Here is a 20,089-nt window from a genome sequence, read left to right as displayed (position 1 = left end):
TAGTGGGTTCAAACCCGGCCCCGGCCAAAAACTGCAAAAAAAAAGAGACTGAGACAAAAGCAAAAAGAGAGCTCAGCTTCCCGAAATTAAGATGGCTAAGACGACTTCGTTGCCCACACCCAAGATGGACGCTGACTGTGACGTTTCCAGAAACAATCCCCAACTGGCCCCTCCCCATCAACCCGGATCCCCTCCTCCCCACTGTGCCCGCCCTTCCGTCGCAGACCTTCTCCTGATTGGCTGGTTATGCTATTTACCGTCTTCCGGATGTTACGTCGAGCGCTGAGCAGGAAAGACTGCGCGCGCAGAAGCAGTAAGGAGCAGGCGGGAGGCCAGAGGGTGGGGGGGTGTGTGTTTCGCCCGCCCGGAAGGGGAACAGCGTGGTGGAGGTGACTGGGGACTGAGGTACCGTTTCTCCCGGCTAGTAGGCGTCTGGGATTCCCAGTATTCCGGACGGGAATGGGCGTCGTGGTTCTGCTTGAGAGGGCTGAAGGCGGCGGTGCCGCTGGCTGCGTCACGGCCGGGCTGCACGTCAGAGTCGCCGTCCTGTGGGTGACCGGGTGAAAAGGGCGGTGGCCCCGGCTCTGGGACAAGCGGGCAAGGGCTCTCCCTCTCTGGCTTCTGGGCAGCGAGGTGCTGAATCATGCTGACAGCGGGGTCGTATGGCCGCTGCTCTAGCGGATAAAGGAGCACCCGAGACAGGGGCGGGGGAAGTTGGAGAGTTGGCATGGATGGCTTGCTCTTGTTTTCTTATCTGAGTCTAATGGGTTGGGTGAGCTTTCTGTGGGGACCAGGCGTCAAAGTTCGTCAGTGCTCACTGAGGCGTAAGCCCTTACGTAAGGGACTGTAATCGTTTCTCCAGGCACTGGAGTCTCAGAGGTCCAATACCCGCACAAGGTCGTGGCAGAAGCAGGATTCCCACCTTAGGCTGCTAAGGAACATGAAGGCCATTCTAACCTGAGCCTCTTCGGCTCTAGTGGGCTGAGGAAGAAGATAGGACAGCTGTAGTTGAGATAATAGTGGCATGAAAGTGCCAGAATGGACAGGTATTGAGTATTGTATTTCCTAACAGAGCAGGAAGGACACTTAACTATTTTAACTCAAGAGTTCTTAGCTTTTAGGCGTTGCGAGTTAAAACACTTATTCTCGGTCCTATTTCTACAAGTAAAATCGTCAGGAGCAAAGTAAAAGGAGTCTACATTTTAAGATGTGTCTAGGCAGTTTCAGAATAGGTATCCCAAGGGTCAGCACTGTCATCTGAGCAGCATTTCAGTCCAGTTCTCTTATGTTACAGATGGAGGAAAGGAGAAAAGGAGAGTTACTTTCCTGAATATTCACTACAAGTCATTGGTAGAGATGTGCTGGTATCCCAAGTTGGCTTATCATCTCATTCTCACCTGTCGGTCATTTTAACATTATAGAAAGACATTCAACTAACTTGTGGCTGGCCATCCTCTAGTATTATCTGCCCTGGAGTTAAGAGAATCCAGTTTTTAGCATGTTTTTTTTTTTTTCCTTTGAGGACACCACTGAAGGAACCTAAGTATGGAGGAAACCTGGTTGGTAGCTGAGTTTACTTTGAAGGATTGAATGTTCTTTATGTAGTTACGGTAGGAGATAGAGGTTAATTTAGAATATTTGCATATCTTGAAGGGAAGTATAATTAGCTGAAATTAGAATTTAACTTTTTTTCTTGAATGCTGGTGCAAATCTCACACAGCTGACAGTCATGAGTTACTTGGTAATGTAGTTTCTGTGTTAAATTGCCAGTCAACAATGTGTTAACACAGCACCCTTTCCCTGATTCATTTCCCCCAGTCCCAATTCCCATTTGTTCCAAATTCAGCCTATTTTTTTCTCCCAGCCTCATCTCTTAGCTGCTGGTAATACAGAATCACTGAGCATCTCTAACATCTTAACACTTTGTTGATCAGCGGTTTTACACGGAAACTATGCACGTTACCAAGTAACCTGTGACTGGTCAGCAGTGTGCTAAGCCAAAAGTACATTTGTAAAAGCCATCACAGACCCTGTATAATGTTCAGGTATTAATATTTGTAGCTTTTGCAGAGTCATATGTCCTGTTATTGATCAAACTGGAAATTAAGTTTCATCTGGTGCTCCATCCCAAACCAAGTTCTGTGGGATGGGTTTCTTGAATTACTTAGGGCAAGTAGAGGATTCATTATTGAAAATTAAAACATCGCTTTATTCCATCATTTCTGCTAAAAAATAATTTCTCCCTTGTCTCTGGCTCTTCTATATCTTCTGAATTGGTTAATGGTGTTTTTTTTCTTATTATTATGTTTTCCCTGTCTCTGACTAGCATTTCAGATCTGCTTGGTAAACCCGGTGTACCACCATGCTGGCGTCAAGGCTTGTGTGTCTCCGGACACTACCTTCCAGGGTTTTCCACCCAACTTTCACCAAGGCCTCCCCTGTTGTGAAGAATTCCATCCTAAAGAATCAGTGGCTCTTAACACCCAGCAGGGTAAAGATAATCTGAGTATTTTTTAATTTTTTCTTTGTTTGTGCCTCTAGGACTTCTTCCTTCGTGTCTCCCTCGATCCCTCCCTCCCTCCCTCCCTTCCTCCCTTGTCACCCAGGCTGGAGTGCATTAGTGGCATAGTTGAACTTAATACAGCTTTCATCTCTTGGTCTCCAGTGATTCTTGTACTTTTGTCTCTCAAGTAACTGGGACTACAGACGCATACCACTGTGCCTGGCCAATTTTTCTTATTTTTTGTAGAGAGGGGATCTTGCTGTGTTGTCAGGCTGGTCTCAACTGCCTGGCCTCAAGTGAGCCTTCATCTCAGCTTCCTAAAATGCTGGAATTACAGGTGTGAGCCACTATGCTCTGCCTCCCATTAGTTTCATACCATTCTAGTCCTTCCTTATCACATATAAAAGAGAAAAAGAATTCCTATAACATTTCCGTAAAACTCCTATAATTTTTCATTTGGAAAATTTACAGTACATTGTGAGATATTGAGAATTATATGGGAGAACAAAGAGATTGTGGGGCCTGTAGTCAGAAGCTTAAGAACCCAGGCATATTACCCAATAACTTTATTAACAAGATTTACTGGCTCGGAGCCTGTGGCTCAGGTGGCTACGGTGTCAGCCGCATACACGTGAGCAGGAGGGTTCGAATCCAGCCTGGCCCGCCAAATGACAATGACGGCTGCAACCAAAAAAAAAAAAATAAATAGTCGGTGTAGCGGAGGGCACCTGTGGTCCCAGCAACTTGGGAGGCAGAGGTAGGAGAATCGCTTGAGCCCAGGAGTTGGAGGTTGCTGTGAGCTGTGATGCCACAGCACTACCCAGGGCGACAGCTTGAGGCTCTGTCTCCAAAAAAAAAAAGAAAACAAAATTTACTAAAGATACTATGTCAGCTCATTTTAAAAATTTCACAGTAGGCTCTAGTTCAATATATTTCAACTCTTGGTTAGAGAATGATAAAATTTGTCAGGTTAGAAAGAAGCCTATTTTCTTTTACAAAAGATTTCTCCTCAGGCATTCAAAGTAGAAGGAGTATGTGCAGAAACTAGAAGGAAACAGTTTTTGGTCTCTTCACAGTCCCAGCATTGAAAAATAGCCAAAACAGAGATAATAGTTATCCCTTCCTTTTGCTTCATGTTAAGGAAAGATACTTTTCTTGAGCTCCTTTCCCAGATTACAAAGGGTAGCTATGCTTACGGAATGCATTTTTTTAAATGTTAATTGATTCCTAAAATGTTAATAGACTCTTATCTTGACATGTATTTAGTGTTTTAAATATAGGTTGTCTCAAAGGTCACTATAAACATACATAGGGAAAATGGGACACTATAGCTAAACGTACCTTTATTTGCTAAATTTTACAAAATATTTCTGTGTTGATGTATAAATGTTAAAATAAGAAAAAATTATTTCATATATTTTTATTATAGTGACTTTTGAGACATCCTGTATAGTAGTTCTAGGTATATAGATAAAATGTGTAGTTTATTAAAAAAGCAGTCATTCTGAAACTTTAAGAAGTTAAGAGTTTATTGAACTACTGAATCACTTCAAAGATGGAGCACAGATGATTTTATAGGTTGGCTAACAAACTTTTCTTGTAAAATTACATGCATAAAAGTACCAAGTTTCTTTAACTAGAGGTTTCCAGTGTAAGGAGATTCTCCCATTTTATTAAGATTTCTGTTTTGGTGTGGGTGTTATATATGTTTTTGTTTGCATGTATGTCAGGAATATGCCACCAAGACAAGAATGGGGGTCCGGCGTGGGAAAACTGGCCAAGAACTCAAAGAGGCAGCATTGGAACCATCAGTGGAAAAAATATTTAAAAGTAGGTGGCAGTCTTTGCCTTTTTTATACTGGAGTCTGTGGATATGTTCTAAGAGGTCCATGAACAATCTTCTAAAAATACAGGGTGTCCATAAAATTTGTGTGCAATTTACTATGTTAAACTATTTTAAATTGCACATGAACTTTATATCTACCCTGTATATGCAAACTTGTGTATTTGTGCACTTTCTGGGAAGAAAGGCTAAATTATTACCCTCAGATCTAAGTATCCCCAAAAGATTGGTACTTTGCACTGAATTCAGTGGTTCCCAGCCATTTCTTCTACTGGAAATTTTACAATTTTACTTTCCTTTTTTTTATTTTTTCTGGAATGATAGTTGTGTATATTAATGCAATCATGGGATACAGTGTGGTGTTTTCATATACAATTTGAAATATTTTCATCAAACTGGTTAACATAGCCTTTATGTCATTTTCTTAGTTATTGTGTTAAGACATTTATATTCTACTTTTAGAAAGATTCACTTGTACCCTTGAAAGATAAACCATAGAGGTGATCCCTCCAATCACCCTCCACCCATTCTCTCCCCTCCCCCGCTCCTCTCCCTATATTTTTAGGCCATAATTAGGTTATAGCTTTCATATGAAAGCTATAAATTAGTTTCATAATAGGGCTGTGTACATTGGATACCTTTTCTTCCATTCTTGGGATACTTTGCTAAGAACATTTTCCAGCTCCATCCATGTAAACATGAAGGATTACTTTCCTTTTTTTCAAAGAAAAGGATTATTAGATAATATGCCAGTTTGAAAGGGATGGTTTATTGAACTTCATTTGAAGTATGTAGAGCAGGGGTCCTCAAACTTTTTAAACAGAGGGTCAGTTCACTGTCCCTCAGAGTGTTGGAGGGCCAGACTGTGGGCCCCAGGACGAGTAGGCTGCTAAGCAGGACAGGCTGCTGTGGCAAAAACACCCAGCGGGCCGCAGTTTGAGGACACCTGATGTTGAGTCTTCTTTCAAGTGTGTACTATCTGCATATGTTTCAGATTAAGAATTAAGTGACCCGAACACATCCTCCTCTTGATTCTGCTACATAAACAGCATTTTTATTTTTTGATTCTTTTTTCTTTTTGACCCTCCACGTAAAGCATCATCTTTGCTAATACTACTTTGGACACAGTGTGGTATGACTGTTGACATTTCCTTCTCATTTTTTATTGTAAGTATGTCATAAGAACACATCCCAACTTTTTATTAATAAAGTAAATGTGTATCACAGAAGGATTTCCACATGTCCAGTTATACTGCCACCTCAGAAGGGGTGAAATCAAAGTAAGCAATGGTCCTTTCCTTTTTGTACTGTTTATCACATATTTCTTTGAAGAGTTTCCCTTTCTATTGGTCCCTTACATTGAGATTGTTTCTTTTTGCCCATTTGCACTAATTATGGCCATTGTGAAGAAACAGTATATGATTTGATTTCCCTCCTAAATACTGTGACAGCCTCACCATCAGTACATTAATTTAATTAAAACATGTCAGTATTAACCTGTATTTCCTCCTGTGTTTTGCAGTTGATCAAATGGGAAGATGGTTTGTTGCTGGAGGGGCAGCTGTTGGTCTTGGAGCATTATGCTACTATGGCTTGGGAATGTCTAATGAGATTGGAGCTATTGAAAAGGCTGTGTAAGTAAATTGTTCCCAATTTCAGCCTTTAAAACAAAAGGTCAGTTTTCTTCCTTATCTTACTCACTTTTGGAATGTTTTGTGTCTAGTCTTCATCTATGTATAAAGTATGCATAATTATTTCCATGATAAAGGAAATAAGACTTAAAGTAATAAAATGATTTATCCCATGGTCACCCACCTGGTGAATAACTCAACCAGAATGCAAACCCATAATTTCATAAGTTAACCATGTTGTGTTTCTTACAGAATTTGGCCTCAGTATGTGAGGGATAGAATTCATTCTACCTATATGTACTTAGCAGGAAGTATTGGTTTAACAGCTTTGTCTGCAGTGGCAATAAGCAGAACTCCTGCTATAATGAACTTCATGATGAGAGGCTCTTGGGTGGTAAGTCAGCTGTTTTGTTATCTTTTTTGTTTAAAGATCAAAGATTAGATGAAATATATTGGGAGGGAGAAGTATGAAGTAGAAAGACTACTGTTGAACAAGTTTTTGTTCAAATGTATGAATTACAGTGAGTACCCCTAATTGAAAATCTGAAAAATGCTCTGAAATCCACAACTTTTTGAGCACCAACAAAACACTCAAAGCACATAACACTCAAAGGAAATGCTCATTAGAGCATTCTGGATTTTTGATTTTCAGATTAGAGATACTGAACAGGTAAGTATAATGTAAATATTTCAGATCTGAAAAAACAACTTGAAATTTGAAACACTTCTGATCCCAAGCATTTTAGATAAGGGATACTCAACCTATATTAGTTCAGCTGAGACTAATTAGGAAGTGCATTCTGAAATAAGTCAGCTATTATTCTTTGCCAAATTTGTGATCTAATAGTACCAAAGGAGTTAGAAATTGAATTTACGGGGACATCCTCCTTGTCTAGCAGCAGTTAACAAACAGCCTCTATTTTGTAACAATTTACTAAAAAATAAAGCAAATACAAAATTATCTTAGAGGCCAAAGGGAAATACCTAAGCATTCTGTGCTATTTAAAAGTAGACTACAGGGTAGCACCTGTGGCTCAAAGGAGTAAGGCGCCAGCCCCATATGCAGGTTCAAACCCAGCCCTGGCCAAAAAAAAAAAAAAGTAGACTAGTGGCTGGGTGTAGTGGTTCATGCCTATAATCCCAACACTGGGAGGCCGAAGCAGGTGGATTACCTGAGCTCACAGGTTTGAGACTAGCCTGAGCCAGAGCGAGACCCCACCTCTAAAAATAGCTAGGTGTTGTGGCAGGTGCCTGTAGTCCCAGCATCTTGGTAGGCTGAGGCAAGAGGATCACTTGAGACCAAGAGTTTGAGGTTGCTGTGAGCTGTGACATCATGGCTTTCAACCCCAGGGCAACTGAATGAGACTGGTCTCAAAAAATAAAATAATGCTTGCTTCAGCAGCACATATATGAAAATTGGAACAATACAGAGAAGACTAGCATGGCCCCTGCTCAAGGATGACACACAAATTCGTGAAGCGTTCCATATTTTTGGAGACTTGACCTCTTACATGTTTACATGGTTGGAGCTGGAACATATTCTTAGCAAAATATCTCAAGAATGGAAGAAAAAATATCCAATGTACTCAGTCTTACTATGAAACCCAAGAAGAAAGGGAAAGGGAAATGGAGGGGACGATGAGTGGAGGGAGAGTAATTGGTGGGACCACACCTACAGTGCATCTTACAAGGGTACATGTGAAATTTACTAGATGGGCTCGGCGCCTATAGCTCAACCAGCTAAGGCGCCAGCCACGTACACCTAAGGTGGCAGGTTCGAATCCAGCCCGGACCCACCAAACAACAATGACGGCCGCAACCAAAAAAAAAAAAAAAAATAGCCAGGTATTGTGGCGGGCGCCTGTGGTCCCAGCTACTTGGGAGGCTGAGGCAGGAGACTCGCTTGAGCCCAGGAGTTGGAGGTTGCTGTGAGCTGTAATGCCACGGCACTCTACCCAGGAGGATAGCTTGAGGCTCTGTCTCAAAAAAAAAAAAAAAAATTTACTAGATGTAGAATATAAATCTTTTAACACAATAAGAAAATACCATGAAGGCTGTGTTAACCAGTTTGATGGAAACATTTCAAATTGTATATAAAACCAGCACATTGTACCCCATGATTGCATTAATGTACATAGCTATGATTTAATTAAATAAATAAAATTAGACTAGTATTACTGCAATGATTCCTACGCTTCTTGACCTTGTACAAGATTTTATATTCATCAAATATTTCTTGATTAGTTGTTATTTTGGTAAATACCAGAATATGATTTCAGATACAGATCCTATATTCTCTTAATCTGGTAGAAGAGATGAAGTGGAGTAAGTATACAAGATGTGCAAAAAGAGGTAAAAGTGCAAAGTTAATTTGCAAGTTTGTTTTGGACTATTAGGGAAGTTCTATGATGGAGACATTTATTTCCTTAGGGTTGTTGAAAAGTGACATGTTTTATTTTAGAAGAAAACAGGAGCAGTCCATTTTTACCAAACAAGTTGAGCAAAGAAGAGATAGGAAATCCTAATTTTAAAAGCAACTTAACTATGCCTTTAGAGTGACATTCAGTTGTTTGAGGCCTGGAGTGCCAAGAAGACATGGATATGTCTGATTGCCAGGCTGAGGAGAGTACCTAAGCAGTAAGAGGCTATCAAAGATACCAGGGAGTGAAAGTGATTTTAATTTGAGTTTTATGAACTGACGTGAAAAAGATGTGAAGCAGGTTTACTTTTATAGGATTTGAAGTAAGGGATGATGAGAGCCTGAGCTAGAGCAACGAGTGTGTGAGTGGAAGGGAAAGAGGGATGGGAGGGTTTATGTAATACTTAGCGATTTCCCACAGAGAAAACCCAAACCCATAATATTTCTACTACATTGTACTTTCCAAAAGGAGAACCAGTGTATGGTAGCATAGCCATTTGGACACTTTTGTAGTCTTAGGATCATGCTTGTCCAATGGCTGTCATGAATTTTCTAGCCAGCCCTGAGGTTTGTGAAGGCACAGAAAAAGTATGGTGCATTCTCACTAGGAATGTTAGTTTTAATCAGAAGTAAGTAATTTAAAACAATACTTTTGTAATAAAACATAATATTATGAAAGATTAAATTGTACCTAAACTTTGAGGCCCTAAAATGAGACTAAAAGCAAGTTTTATGCTTGGGCTATCTCCTCAAGCCCCTGTGGGCAAAAGGTCACTTTCCTCCACTGTTTAGGGATACTTAAAATAATTGGGAGACCAAAGACAGGTGCTGCAGCGATAAAGATAACTGCCTTTTGGAGATAACAGACATACACACATATGCAGGTATATTAAAGTTTGTCCCATGTGCTTTCAGAACAGAGAAGGCACCTGACTCTGTTACTGAACAGCCAGGGTACCTACTAGAAAAAGCTTTCAAGACAAGATGACAATTCCTTAGTCAACCAGGTAGGAAGGAGGTGTTCTTAGACTCAATGAACAGAGTTAAGGAGGCATGAAACTTTGAGGTGTGTTCGCAGCCCTGCCAGTCCAGTACGTAGAGTGTAGAAAAATAAAAGGCAAAATGTGAGACTAGATCATGAATCCTGAAGGACTTTAAAATTAAAAAATATAATTTTTGTAAATATCCTGAAAATACTGTGTTGTGGATTCGTGAAGTAGTTTTTAGTAACTATTTCTGCATTGGAAAATGGTGGAATGGAGCATAGTGTTCTTTTCTGTATTAATGTTTTCCTAATCTCAGCAAACAGCTGTTCTTTTTACCTGTACTTCACATCACAGGTTGAACAGTCTGATATCCATACATCAGACATACAATACAGATGAGCAAGGAGGCCTGGCCTGTCACACAGAGGATTACTGACAGTTAAAGAAAGCCTGTCAACTAAAAGCATTGATCACAGTCAGTTTTTTAACAGTTGGCCAGACAAAACAATCTGCCTGATTCTGTCCAAGTGTACAATCTCTGTCTTAAATTTCTTGAAGATGGCTCATCACTTTTGTTATACACAGTCTTTTTATATACAAGGAACATTTAAATGTTATAACAATGGAAGCCTAAGATAGATAAAGAAGTGGGATGAGGAGCTAGTCAGCCATAAACCTGGAAGGATAGACAAGTAAACTTACTTTTCATCTCTTCATGTGCTGTGATTTCTTTATTAGGTTTTCATTTAGCAAATAAGAAGTTCAGTGTACTATATACTAGTAGGTTGTGACTGATTTTTAAAGTGCTGTTTATCCCATACCAAGATGTATGTTTTAATTAATAATAATTATCTTGAGATTCTAAAAGAATTTTCTTTTGACCTGTATCGAACAGGAGTAGAATTGTTAAAAGATCATGGTGCCAGACCAAGCTCAGGTCATGTACTTGAAGCTGTCTGCAAAACCTTATATATGGCAGTAGGGGGCACCCTTGCTAACTTAGTCAATATTTTGAAATAAACCTAAGACCTCTAATGTGCCAGAAAAATAATAGGATTCAGTTTAATATCCTCCTCCTTTTTAAAAATGAGTTATTAGAAGTAACTAATTGTACTTGAAACTTAGGAATTTGTACTTTTGTTTTGAATAATGATCACTTTTTCTTAACATGTCTTTTCAGACAATTGGTGCCACCTTTGCTGCCATGATTGGAGCTGGAATGCTGGTTCGGTCAATACCGTATGACCAAAGCCCAGGCCCAAAGCATCTTGCTTGGATGCTGCATTCTGGTAAGTTCTATTTTTAATTGTTAAACAACCTTGCATACTACCTCTTCTAGGTGGCTTTTGGTTGTAATTGTTTATACATAGCTTAATGAAACTTCATTTTCTTCAGTCATTACTAGTTGCCTTATTACCAGAACTTTGCTCTGAAAAGTTGATTCAACACGAAGACCACAGACATCCCAAATATTGAACTTGTCTCCTGTAACAGTCTATGCAGAGATTTTCTTTCGTGTATTCTGTCCAGTACCAGGATGATTTCTGATCTGATAAACATCTCTTGAGAAATTTTATTTGATATCGTTAGAAAAAATTTTAAAAATTCTAAGGTTAGAGAAAAGTTTGCTAAACATTGTGCTGTCAAATGCAGAACTAATGGGAATTCTGATAGAAAAGTTATATGTAATAGAAAATTATAGCCAACATATTTTCTATAACAAAAAGTATTTTTAAATTGTCCATCATCATGAGATACAGTATGCTTTATATTTGATCTAGAAATGTGACTCTTGCAAAAGTGATATGCAGTATTCAACAACCAGGGTTCCTAGTCTATGAGGTAAACTATGTAAGGATAGGGTAAGTTGTTCTGCTCAGCACTGAAATAATGATTTATCTAAAATTTTTAATTAAGGAATTTCATCTACCTTTATTAATTAAATGAGTGATACTTTATTATAATTTTATGAAGAATTTATAACTGATAACTACAATTACTGTGATAGCATTCCTTATTACGAAAGTAACAGCAGTGTCCTAGAAGTTCCTACATTTCAAGATTATCATACCTTTTTCTCTTTTTTTACTTTATTCCCGTCTGGCAGCAGTAGGGTTTGACCTTGAGTTATTTATTCTAAAACTTTTTATCTCAGTTTTTATACAATGGTTGTAAAAACTGGTAAGGCTGGGTGCAGTGGTTCACGCCTGTAATCCTAGCACTCTGGGAGGCTGAGGCAGGTGGATTGCCTGAGCTCAGGAGTTGGAGACCAGCCTGAGCAAGAGCAAGACCACAGCTTAAAAATAGAAAAAAAATTAGCCAGGCATTGTTGTAGTAGTCCCAGCTACTAGGAAGGCTGAGGCAAGATGATCATTGAGCCCATGGAGTTGAGGTTGCTGTGAGCTGTGATGCCAGAGCACTCTACCAAGGGTGACAAAGTAAAACTCTGTCTCAAAATTAAAATAATATATATTTTTTGGTAAGATCCAAATAGTGAGCTACATGGGATTTGACAGTAAAAATATAGATTAATATTTATACTTGTGAGTTGTAACTGTTCGACTAGGAATAGTGTTTATTAATGTTGTGGTATAAAATTTGAGTAGTCCAGATTTTGATTGTAGAATTTTAGGGGTAGTATGACCTAAAAGGAAAATATTTTTTGAGACAGAGTCTCACTCTGTCAGCCTAGGTAGAGTGACATATCTCAGAGCGACCTCAAGCTCTTGGCCTCAAGAGATCTTGCCTCAGCCTCCCAAGTAGCTGTGACAGGGTCTCACTCTTGCTCAGACTGGTCCCAAACTCCTGCACTCATGAGCCTACCTACCTCAGTCTCCCACAGTGGTAGAATTAGAGGTGTGAGCCACTGTATCTGGCCTAAAGGGAAAACTTTTTGTAATTATATTGGTTAAACAATAAGATATAACATGTTGGCCCATTTTAGAAGTGGCATTTTCCCTTAGCTTCCTATTTAATAAATACTTAACAAGCACTTGCTCTTTCTCCAGGTGTGATGGGTGCAGTGGTGGCTCCTCTGACAATATTAGGAGGGCCTCTTCTCATCAGAGCGGCGTGGTATACAGCTGGCATTGTGGGAGGCCTCTCCACTGTGGCCATGTGTGCGCCCAGTGAGAAGTTTCTGAACATGGGAGCACCCCTGGGAGTGGGCCTGGGTCTTGTCTTTGTGTCCTCACTGGGTAAGTTTCTGTGCTTTGACAATTGGTTCTTGGTTCATGGTATCCTAAAATCTGAAATGCTCAAGTATCCTAATTTATTGAGTCATTTTTTAAAGTTTAAAAGTTATATGCTAATTTGAATGTATTTTATTAATGTGATGTCATTTTGGCAATATGGTCAACCATTATAATTGGTTTTACCAAATACATCTAAAATGGGAAAGTTGGTCTGGAAAACATGAAATTGGTCTTCCTATAACGAGGGCATGTGGGCCTTTTGGAGGAATGGGTATCATGGGTTTTGAACTAAATTAAGATTATCCAATATAGATACTCAGATGTCTTTTTACCAGCACAGTATATCAAAGAGAATAGTGAAAGGTTTTTTAATTTTTGTTTTTTGAGACAGAATCTCACTGTTGCACAGGCTAGGGTTCTGTGGCATCAGCCTAGCTCATAGCAACCTCAAACTCCTGGGCTCAAGTGCTTCCTGCCTTAGCTTCCTGAGTAGCTAGGACTATAGGCATCCACCATAATGCCTGGCTGTTTCTTCTATTTTTAGTAGACATGGAGTCTCACTCTTCTTCAAGCTGGTCTCCTGAGTTCAAGAGATCCTCCTGCTTCAGCCTCCCAAAGTGTTAGGATTACAGGCATAAGTCACCATGCCTGGCTGGAAAGTCCTTTTTTAAAAAAGAAAAAAAAAAAACTTCATTTTTTTTCCCCCCCCGTTTTTATTTCAGGATCTATGTTTCTTCCACCTACCACTGTGGCTGGTGCCACTCTGTACTCAGTGGCAATGTATGGTGGATTAGTTCTTTTCAGCATGTTCCTCCTGTATGATACCCAGAAAATAATCAAGCGAGCAGAAATAACACCAATGTATGGAGTTCAAAACTATGATCCCATCAATGCGTAAGTAATTTTTAACGTTCTTACTGTTACGTAAGGACGTTCATGTTAGTTTGATCTATTTTGTTTTATAGCTGTTACTTAGTTTTCCAGGGCTCCTGTAACAAAATATTACAAACTGCATTGCTTAAAACCTCAGAACTTTGTTCTCTCTCTGTTCTAGAGACCAGAAGTTCAAAATCAGAGCCTTAGCAGGGAAAATCTGTTGCATACTTTTCTTATTTTCATATTACTGCTGGAAATCGTTGGCGTTCCTTGGCTTGTAGATGGATCGGTCTTGTCTCTGCTTCTGTCTTCACATGACATTCTCTCTGTGTGTCTCTTTCTTCTCCTTTTATGTATGTGTATTTACAGAATATTAAAAAAAATAGGGTTTTGGGCGGCGCCTGTGGCTCAAGGGAGTAGGGCACCGGCCCCATATACTGGAGATGGTGGGTTCAAACCGGGCCCCGGCCAAAAACTGCAAAAAAAAAATATAGGGTTTCACTCTGTTGCTCCCACATAGTATTCATCGCTTACAGCAGCCTCACACTCCTGTGCTCAAATAATCCTCCTGCCTCAGCATCCCAAGTAGCTAGAACTGTAGGCACATATCACCATCAGGCGGCTGATTTGGGGCAGAAGGAGGTTAGATATGGGATCTTGCTGTGTTGTTCAAGCTGTCTTCTCCTTTTCTTAAGAGGGCTACCAGTCATAGTGAATGAAGGGCCTACCTTACTCCAGTATGACCTCACCCTAACATACCTTATTTACATCTGCAAAGACTATTTCTTTGTCATCTCCCTTCCCCCCCCCCCCACAAGAGATCTTACTGTGTTGCCCAGGCTAGAGTACAGTGGTGTCATCGTAGCTCACTGCAACCTGAGACTTCTAGGCTCAAGCTGTCTTCCTGTCTTAGCCTCCCAAGTAGCTGGAAATACAAGCATGCACCACAATACTCCCATAATTTTAATTTTTTTTAGAGATAGCCCAAACTTTTAGGCTGAGGCAATCCTCCCACTTCTCAAGAATTAGGATTATACGTACTTCTAGAAGTAGGAAACTCTTCGGTATATACATTCCAGTTTTGGAGATAACTGAGTTTTAGTTGCCATTAAGTGTTATCTAATAGTGCTTTTTCTCTTCTTGGCATTTACCAAAATAGGTTATTTTATTTAAACAATTTTCTTGAGCTTCGTGATGTCTATCACATTTTGTAAAGTAATTTGCTTTTCTTTATCTAAAAATAAAACCTAATGGCTTAGAAGAAACATTGCTGTAAAGCTTACAGATCTGTAGCAGTTGGAGGGGGAGGGGGGAGTAGGGGAAGCTGGTATATTATACTTAAAAATGCCAGACTGTCTAACAACTTTTAATAGAGGTGTTTCTTTGGTTTTGTTTTATTTCATTGTCTGTCACCCAATTTTCTTTGCAAGGTATTATACTCAGTGTCAGAGAATAGGATAATGGTTTTTAAAACTGCCTTTTAACATTTAAAAGATTAGTCTGCTAAAAAAAACTTTGACTGTTTTCTAATGTAGGGCTTCCTTAGTTGGCAGTTAAAGACACTTTAAATTTCCATTTCATATAGCTAGGACAAATAATCAGAATTGATTTTTCCTCTTTCCTATGTTAAAAAATAGTATCATCATTATTAGAATTGTATGTAATGCCTATAATCTCTTTTTTCTAGAATGCTGGCAGTCTACATGGATACATTAAATATATTTATGCGAGTTGCAACTATGCTAGCAACTGGAGGCAACCGAAAGAAATGAAGTGACTCAACTTCTGGCTTCTCTCCTACATCAGATATCTTGCTTGTTTGATAGGACAGATATTCATTAAGTAGTTTGTACAAGCAGCTTTTGTTGAAGTTTAGAAGATAAGAACATATCAACGTGTTTTAAAATGTTCCAGTAATGTGATGCTTCAGGTCTGCTTTTTCTTCTGGAGAATAAATTCAGTAGTTCTCATCCAAATAAGCACACATGTTTCTCATGTCTGAGTAATTTTAAAATGTTTAATGAATGTAAAAACTAAGGTTTGTGCTATGAGAATATAAGTATTTCGTCAATTTTTAAACCTAGGTCAAGTAAAAGTTAGCAAACCTGTGTTTGCCTGCATATTTTATTGGATGCAGAATATCATAAATGATGTCATAAGTGATGTAGAAGTTTGATAAAGGGACCACAGGGAAGTAAAAGGTCACCTGCAGTCTATTTGTTGAGTATCAAGGTCTTAACACTTGAGTGATTGGTGATGAGCCAGTGAAAGACATCTGGGTATTTGGAAACAAGTGATTTTTTTTTTTTTTAATTTGTCTGCTAAACTTAGCAAAAGTGTTAAGCATGAAACAAAGTCACAGGTGGAGGAAGCCGCCTGCTGTTGCTCCTCAGTGCTGTAGCTATGGTCATTTTGACTTCTTATCATGAAGAATCCCTGGTGGAATTATATATGTGTGAGTTTTACTTTTCAGTCTTCTAAAATGAAATATCCTTAAAACTATTCTAAAGATAAAATGCTCAGAGCATGAAATTTATTTGCTTTTCAAACATAAGCGAGGTTAATGATTGCTGAGGTTTTTTGCATATTTATTGAAATATTTAATTGTATAGCTGCTTGCTTTTCTCATCTCTTCAAGCTTCATTGATTCCTTTATAGAAAAGCCTGTTTGTGGCTTATACTTGAGAATATGGGTCTTTGGGGGGGGGGGTATATTTTGTTTTGGTTTTTTTAGTAGAGGTGGGGTCTCACTCTTGGGTCAGGCTGGTCTCAAATTCTTGAGCACAAAGGATCCTTCTGCCTCAGCCTCTCAGAGTGCTAGGATTACAGGCATGAGCCACCGTGCTTGACCTACACTTGAGAATGTGAAAGCAGTTTTTCTCCTAAAACTGTTGGTTTCTTGCATTCCCTCTCAGTCTAAGCACTAAAGAGCAAAGCAAACCTGGTTGTGTTTATGAAATATATCAAAGTGTAATGGGCAAAATGCTTCATTAGTTTCCCCTAGCACAATTTTCTTTCTGTTCTGCATAGAACTTCTTGTGACTTTTATAGGTTGATACAGAGAAGTTATTTTTGGAAGTCTTAAATGAATAGAAGTCTGTATTATTAAGATGATTGCTGTTTTTTGACATATTTATTACAATAATCCAGAAATAACTTACCATCTCAAAATACATAGGATGCTTATTTTTGAAATAATAAAGGTTCCAGCCAGATGATGATTGGTCTTGATTTTTCCAACTGAACCGTATGTATACCATTTGAATAGGGATATGTTTAAGAAAACACCTTAGCAATCTTGCAGCATAGTACAGTACAGTATGACAAGACTGGTACTTGCAGCTAGACTGCCTCTGTTTGATTCTCATCTCTTCCACTTATTTCTTGTGTGACCTTGAGCAAGTTAACTTCTTTGTGCCCCATTTCTTCATCAGTAAAATAAAGATGATGATAATAAACCTCCCTCATAGGATTATGGTTCAATGTGGCAGCATTTAGTAACCATTGTATAAGTTTTAGCTACTAGTTGTAGATTTTTTCTAAATAAGAATGCAAATGCCAGACTTTTATTTTTCCTCAACCTGTTTTCATACCTATCCGCTGTCAGTGTGGTCTTGAATTGAAATCTTAAAGGGCCTGTTGTCTTCAGTCACCTTTTAGAAACCAAGGTTTATATTTTTTGTTTTGGATATTATCACAAAACAAAGTGTTATAATTTCAACAGTATAAGGCAGAGGTTTAGAAAATCAAGGGATTTTTATAAATTTAATATCAATTTAGCACTTTTGTGTGACTTCGAGGACTGACCATGAAGACTGTATAGAACATAAAAGATGGGGCAGCACCTGTGGCTCAAGGAGTGGGGCGCCAGCCCCATATACCAGAGGTGGCGGGTTCAGACCCAGACCCAACCGAAAAAAAAAAAAATGAAAGATGAATTAACATATAAAAATGTGGTTATGTAATAGTTTCTTGATTGCTATGAACATAATACAGAGCTTTTCATACATCATAGGGAAGAGTAAAGACCTGCAAATTGATAGGCTTTAGGCAAAAAAAGTTACTCCTTTTTTCATTTTCTAATGCCATCTGAAGTATTAAAGGATAACTGAAATACTAAAAATAATCACAATAAAATAGAATGGTATCTAATGAACATTTGATTTGAAAACTTGAATGCCCACATGGTGTAGCAGTCACCATCCTAGCTGGACCCAGGGTAACACTGATGATAAAAACAATTGTCTTCTAAAGTATTGACCTGTCATAAACACAGCAATCCTTTGGATGAGCGTCTGAGGTGAGCAACATTGAAATGGAAAGCATTACATGTCTAAGGTGTCTCAGGAGGAAGTCTTCAAAAGTAAATACAGCAAGTAAGGCACATAGAAGAGGTGTGAGGGCATTTCATAAAACCAGCACATGATGGGGGGAAGGTTGAGGGAACAGTGGGGACTAGGGGAGGTGGAAAAAATGGAAATTCTCTTGAAGTCAGATTTCCCACTAACTGCAGGTGTGTGGGTTGTGCAGAAGATGGAGTTGTTTCCCTCGGGGTTCATCTGCATAGAGTGTGTTCGTGTTAAAGGTACTGAAACTGATATCCAAGATTGGTATAATTCCAGTGGGATAAGATGGCCCAAAATGCTAGTAATAGCTAATGTTAGAAACGAAGTCTTTTGTATATTGTATGTGAAGCTCTTTTCCATAAATTAGAACACTACTATGAGCTAGGTGTGACTTTGGTACCCTGTTTGCAGAGGAGTAAACTGAAGCCCCAGAGTTTGACCTTTATACCTGGTCATATGGCTGCGAAGAGTAACAAGTTGAACTCTAACCCATTATACTGGAAAGTTTGTGATAAATGTTCTATTTCAAAAGTCCAGTTTAAGGATCAAAAAAGCACCAAAGAAATCAAGTAATTTAAGGTTTTGTTTGATTATAACTCAGTTTTACTGGAAGCCAGTATTCCCAGTTATGAAGAGTTAATCTAGAGCATTAGAATTTGTTTTTATCAAAAGGAATTGACCTCGGGGGCAGCGCCTGTGGCTCAAAGGAGTAGGGCACTGGCCCCATATGCCAAAGGTGGTGGGTTCAAACCCAGCCCTGGCCAAAAACTGCAAAAAAAAAAAAAAAAAAAAGGAATTGACCTCAGTAAAGGATAAGTGGAAATCATATTTATTCAATCCTATTTGTTACATAGGATACCAAATGGTCTTTTTTTGTATTAACTGGTCTTCCTGGAGCTACAAATCAAACCATTTTTTAAAGATCAATGTAGTCAGTAGGATATAATATCCTTCCTAAATGCACCCAATTCAGCTAGCACTCCAACGTGGAAACCAGTCTATCAGGAAAAGATCAGAAGGCTATGACCTTGAGGACCTGCCTTAGATTTTTTTTTTGAAAGCCATTCAGGAAGATGGAAGTTGAACATTTTCTAACATTTGAGAACAGAAGAGTATTTGTGGCAGAAGCAAAACTGAAACTAAACAGAAGATGAAGGAGGGGGGTGGTGTGGAACATCGTGGCCAGCTGGAGTGTGAGGACAGGTCCTGCAGAGCCCTTCCCCTTCTTTTCTGCCTGGCATCTTGCTCTCATTCCTTGTCCAAAGCAATTGTCAGTCATCTTTGCAAGGGGACTTCTCAACCATCCACTCTCAACTGAGATTGGTGGCTGGTGAGGGGGTTGCATTCTCACTGGATGCAGATAAAAGCCTCGGTGGTCCCAGTGGCTACACCCAGAAATAAAATCAGTACATTCTGGCAGGCTTCAATTGACATTTTTCCTCAAAACTGTACACCCAAGTTTAGAAGTGGTTTTTAAACATTCAACACGTGCTTGCTGCTGGGCACTTTGTAAAAGCAGCTTGGTGGCTATAGGTACAGGGTCAGCTGCCCACGGTTCCTCCAGGTTAACCCTCCTGGTGCCTGCTGTCTCCCCTGTGTACCCATGTGGTTTCACCTAGTCATCACAGCTGGGTGAAGGGCTTGTGAGAATCCCGTTTATTAGCAGTTATATTTCCCAATTCTAAGATGCAATATTTTACATGTTTCATTTCTGAAGTGTTTGTTTGTTTGTTTGTTTGTTTTTTGGCTAAACAGCATGTCTTAGTGGTATCTTAAAATGGAAGAAATGGGAATTTTCTAGTGATTTCTTTTCCATAATTTTCTAATTATTTCATTATCCTGTAAGAACAGGTATCTGAAAAGTTGTCTTTCAGTAGGTGTAGCAATTACCGATGATTCAGAGGGGGGATCTTGCCCAAGAAAGATCGGTAATTGCTATACCTACAAACAAGCTGGCCTCACCCAATTATGCAATTTTGTACTTAGGGTTTTTTTTTTCTTAACAAATATATTTCCTTAAAGTTCTGGAGGCAGAAGCTGAAGTTCAGGTTGCCAGCATGTTGTGTTTCTGGTGAGGGATCACTTCCTGGCTTGTAGATGGTGGCCTTGCTGTGTGCTCAGGTGGTGGGCATCCCAGGATGAGGGGAGAGAGAGTGCCAGTGAGCTGGAGCAGCACTGTGGAGCAAGCCCAGTATTTACTTCAGGAAGTACAGGTTGACTGGACCAATTTCAGCAATGCAGAATTTCTCCCAAACAGTACTATGAATGGAAAGTGAGCCCACAGAATCTGA

General features: G+C 39.3%; 1 protein-coding gene and 1 non-coding gene across 4 annotated transcripts; both read left to right on the top strand.

Annotated features, from left to right (window-relative positions):
• The first annotated feature begins 292 nt into the window (after window positions 1–292).
• GHITM (growth hormone inducible transmembrane protein) lies at window positions 293–15,443 on the top strand. Of its 3 annotated transcripts, none has more exons than XM_023509514.1 (9): window positions 293–313; window positions 2,327–2,491; window positions 4,234–4,333; window positions 5,869–5,980; window positions 6,230–6,371; window positions 10,563–10,671; window positions 12,391–12,579; window positions 13,299–13,470; window positions 15,140–15,438. In XM_023509514.1, exons 2-9 carry the CDS (start codon window positions 2,363–2,365, stop codon window positions 15,222–15,224), a joined length of 1,038 nt encoding a protein of 345 aa, XP_023365282.1. In that variant the 5' UTR covers window positions 293–313; window positions 2,327–2,362; the 3' UTR covers window positions 15,225–15,438. The 3 variants fall into 3 exon arrangements, with proteins under 3 accessions (XP_023365282.1, XP_003783553.1, XP_023365283.1); XM_003783505.3 differs by lacking the exon at window positions 293–313 and adding an exon at window positions 326–405 and having other exon boundaries at window positions 15,140–15,443; XM_023509515.1 differs by lacking the exon at window positions 293–313 and adding an exon at window positions 441–548.
• Window positions 7,368–7,470, top strand: LOC111723172. The gene has a single exon (XR_002771770.1). It is a non-coding gene; the product is annotated as a U6 spliceosomal RNA (small nuclear RNA).
• Window positions 15,444–20,089: the final 4,646 nt, after the last annotated feature.

The sequence above is a fragment of the Otolemur garnettii genome, unplaced genomic scaffold (assembly GCF_000181295.1).
Source record: "Otolemur garnettii isolate 467f Iridium unplaced genomic scaffold, OtoGar3 scaffold00008, whole genome shotgun sequence".
Classification (NCBI taxonomy): domain Eukaryota; kingdom Metazoa; phylum Chordata; class Mammalia; order Primates; family Galagidae; genus Otolemur; species Otolemur garnettii.
Note: the sequence above shows the minus strand (reverse complement) of the source record. Positions and strands in the feature narration are given on the sequence as shown.

Excerpts from the sequence above, each read along its gene's own strand:
- GHITM (XM_003783505.3), top strand. The coding sequence starts at position 2,363 with ATGCTGGCGTCAAGGCTTGTGTGTCTCCGGACACTACCTTCCAGGGTT. Across the intron at positions 2,492-4,233 it reads GGCTCTTAACACCCAGCAGG|GAATATGCCACCAAGACAAG; the intron begins GTAAAGATAATC and ends CATGTATGTCAG. Across the intron at positions 6,372-10,562 it reads TGATGAGAGGCTCTTGGGTG|ACAATTGGTGCCACCTTTGC; the intron begins GTAAGTCAGCTG and ends ATGTCTTTTCAG.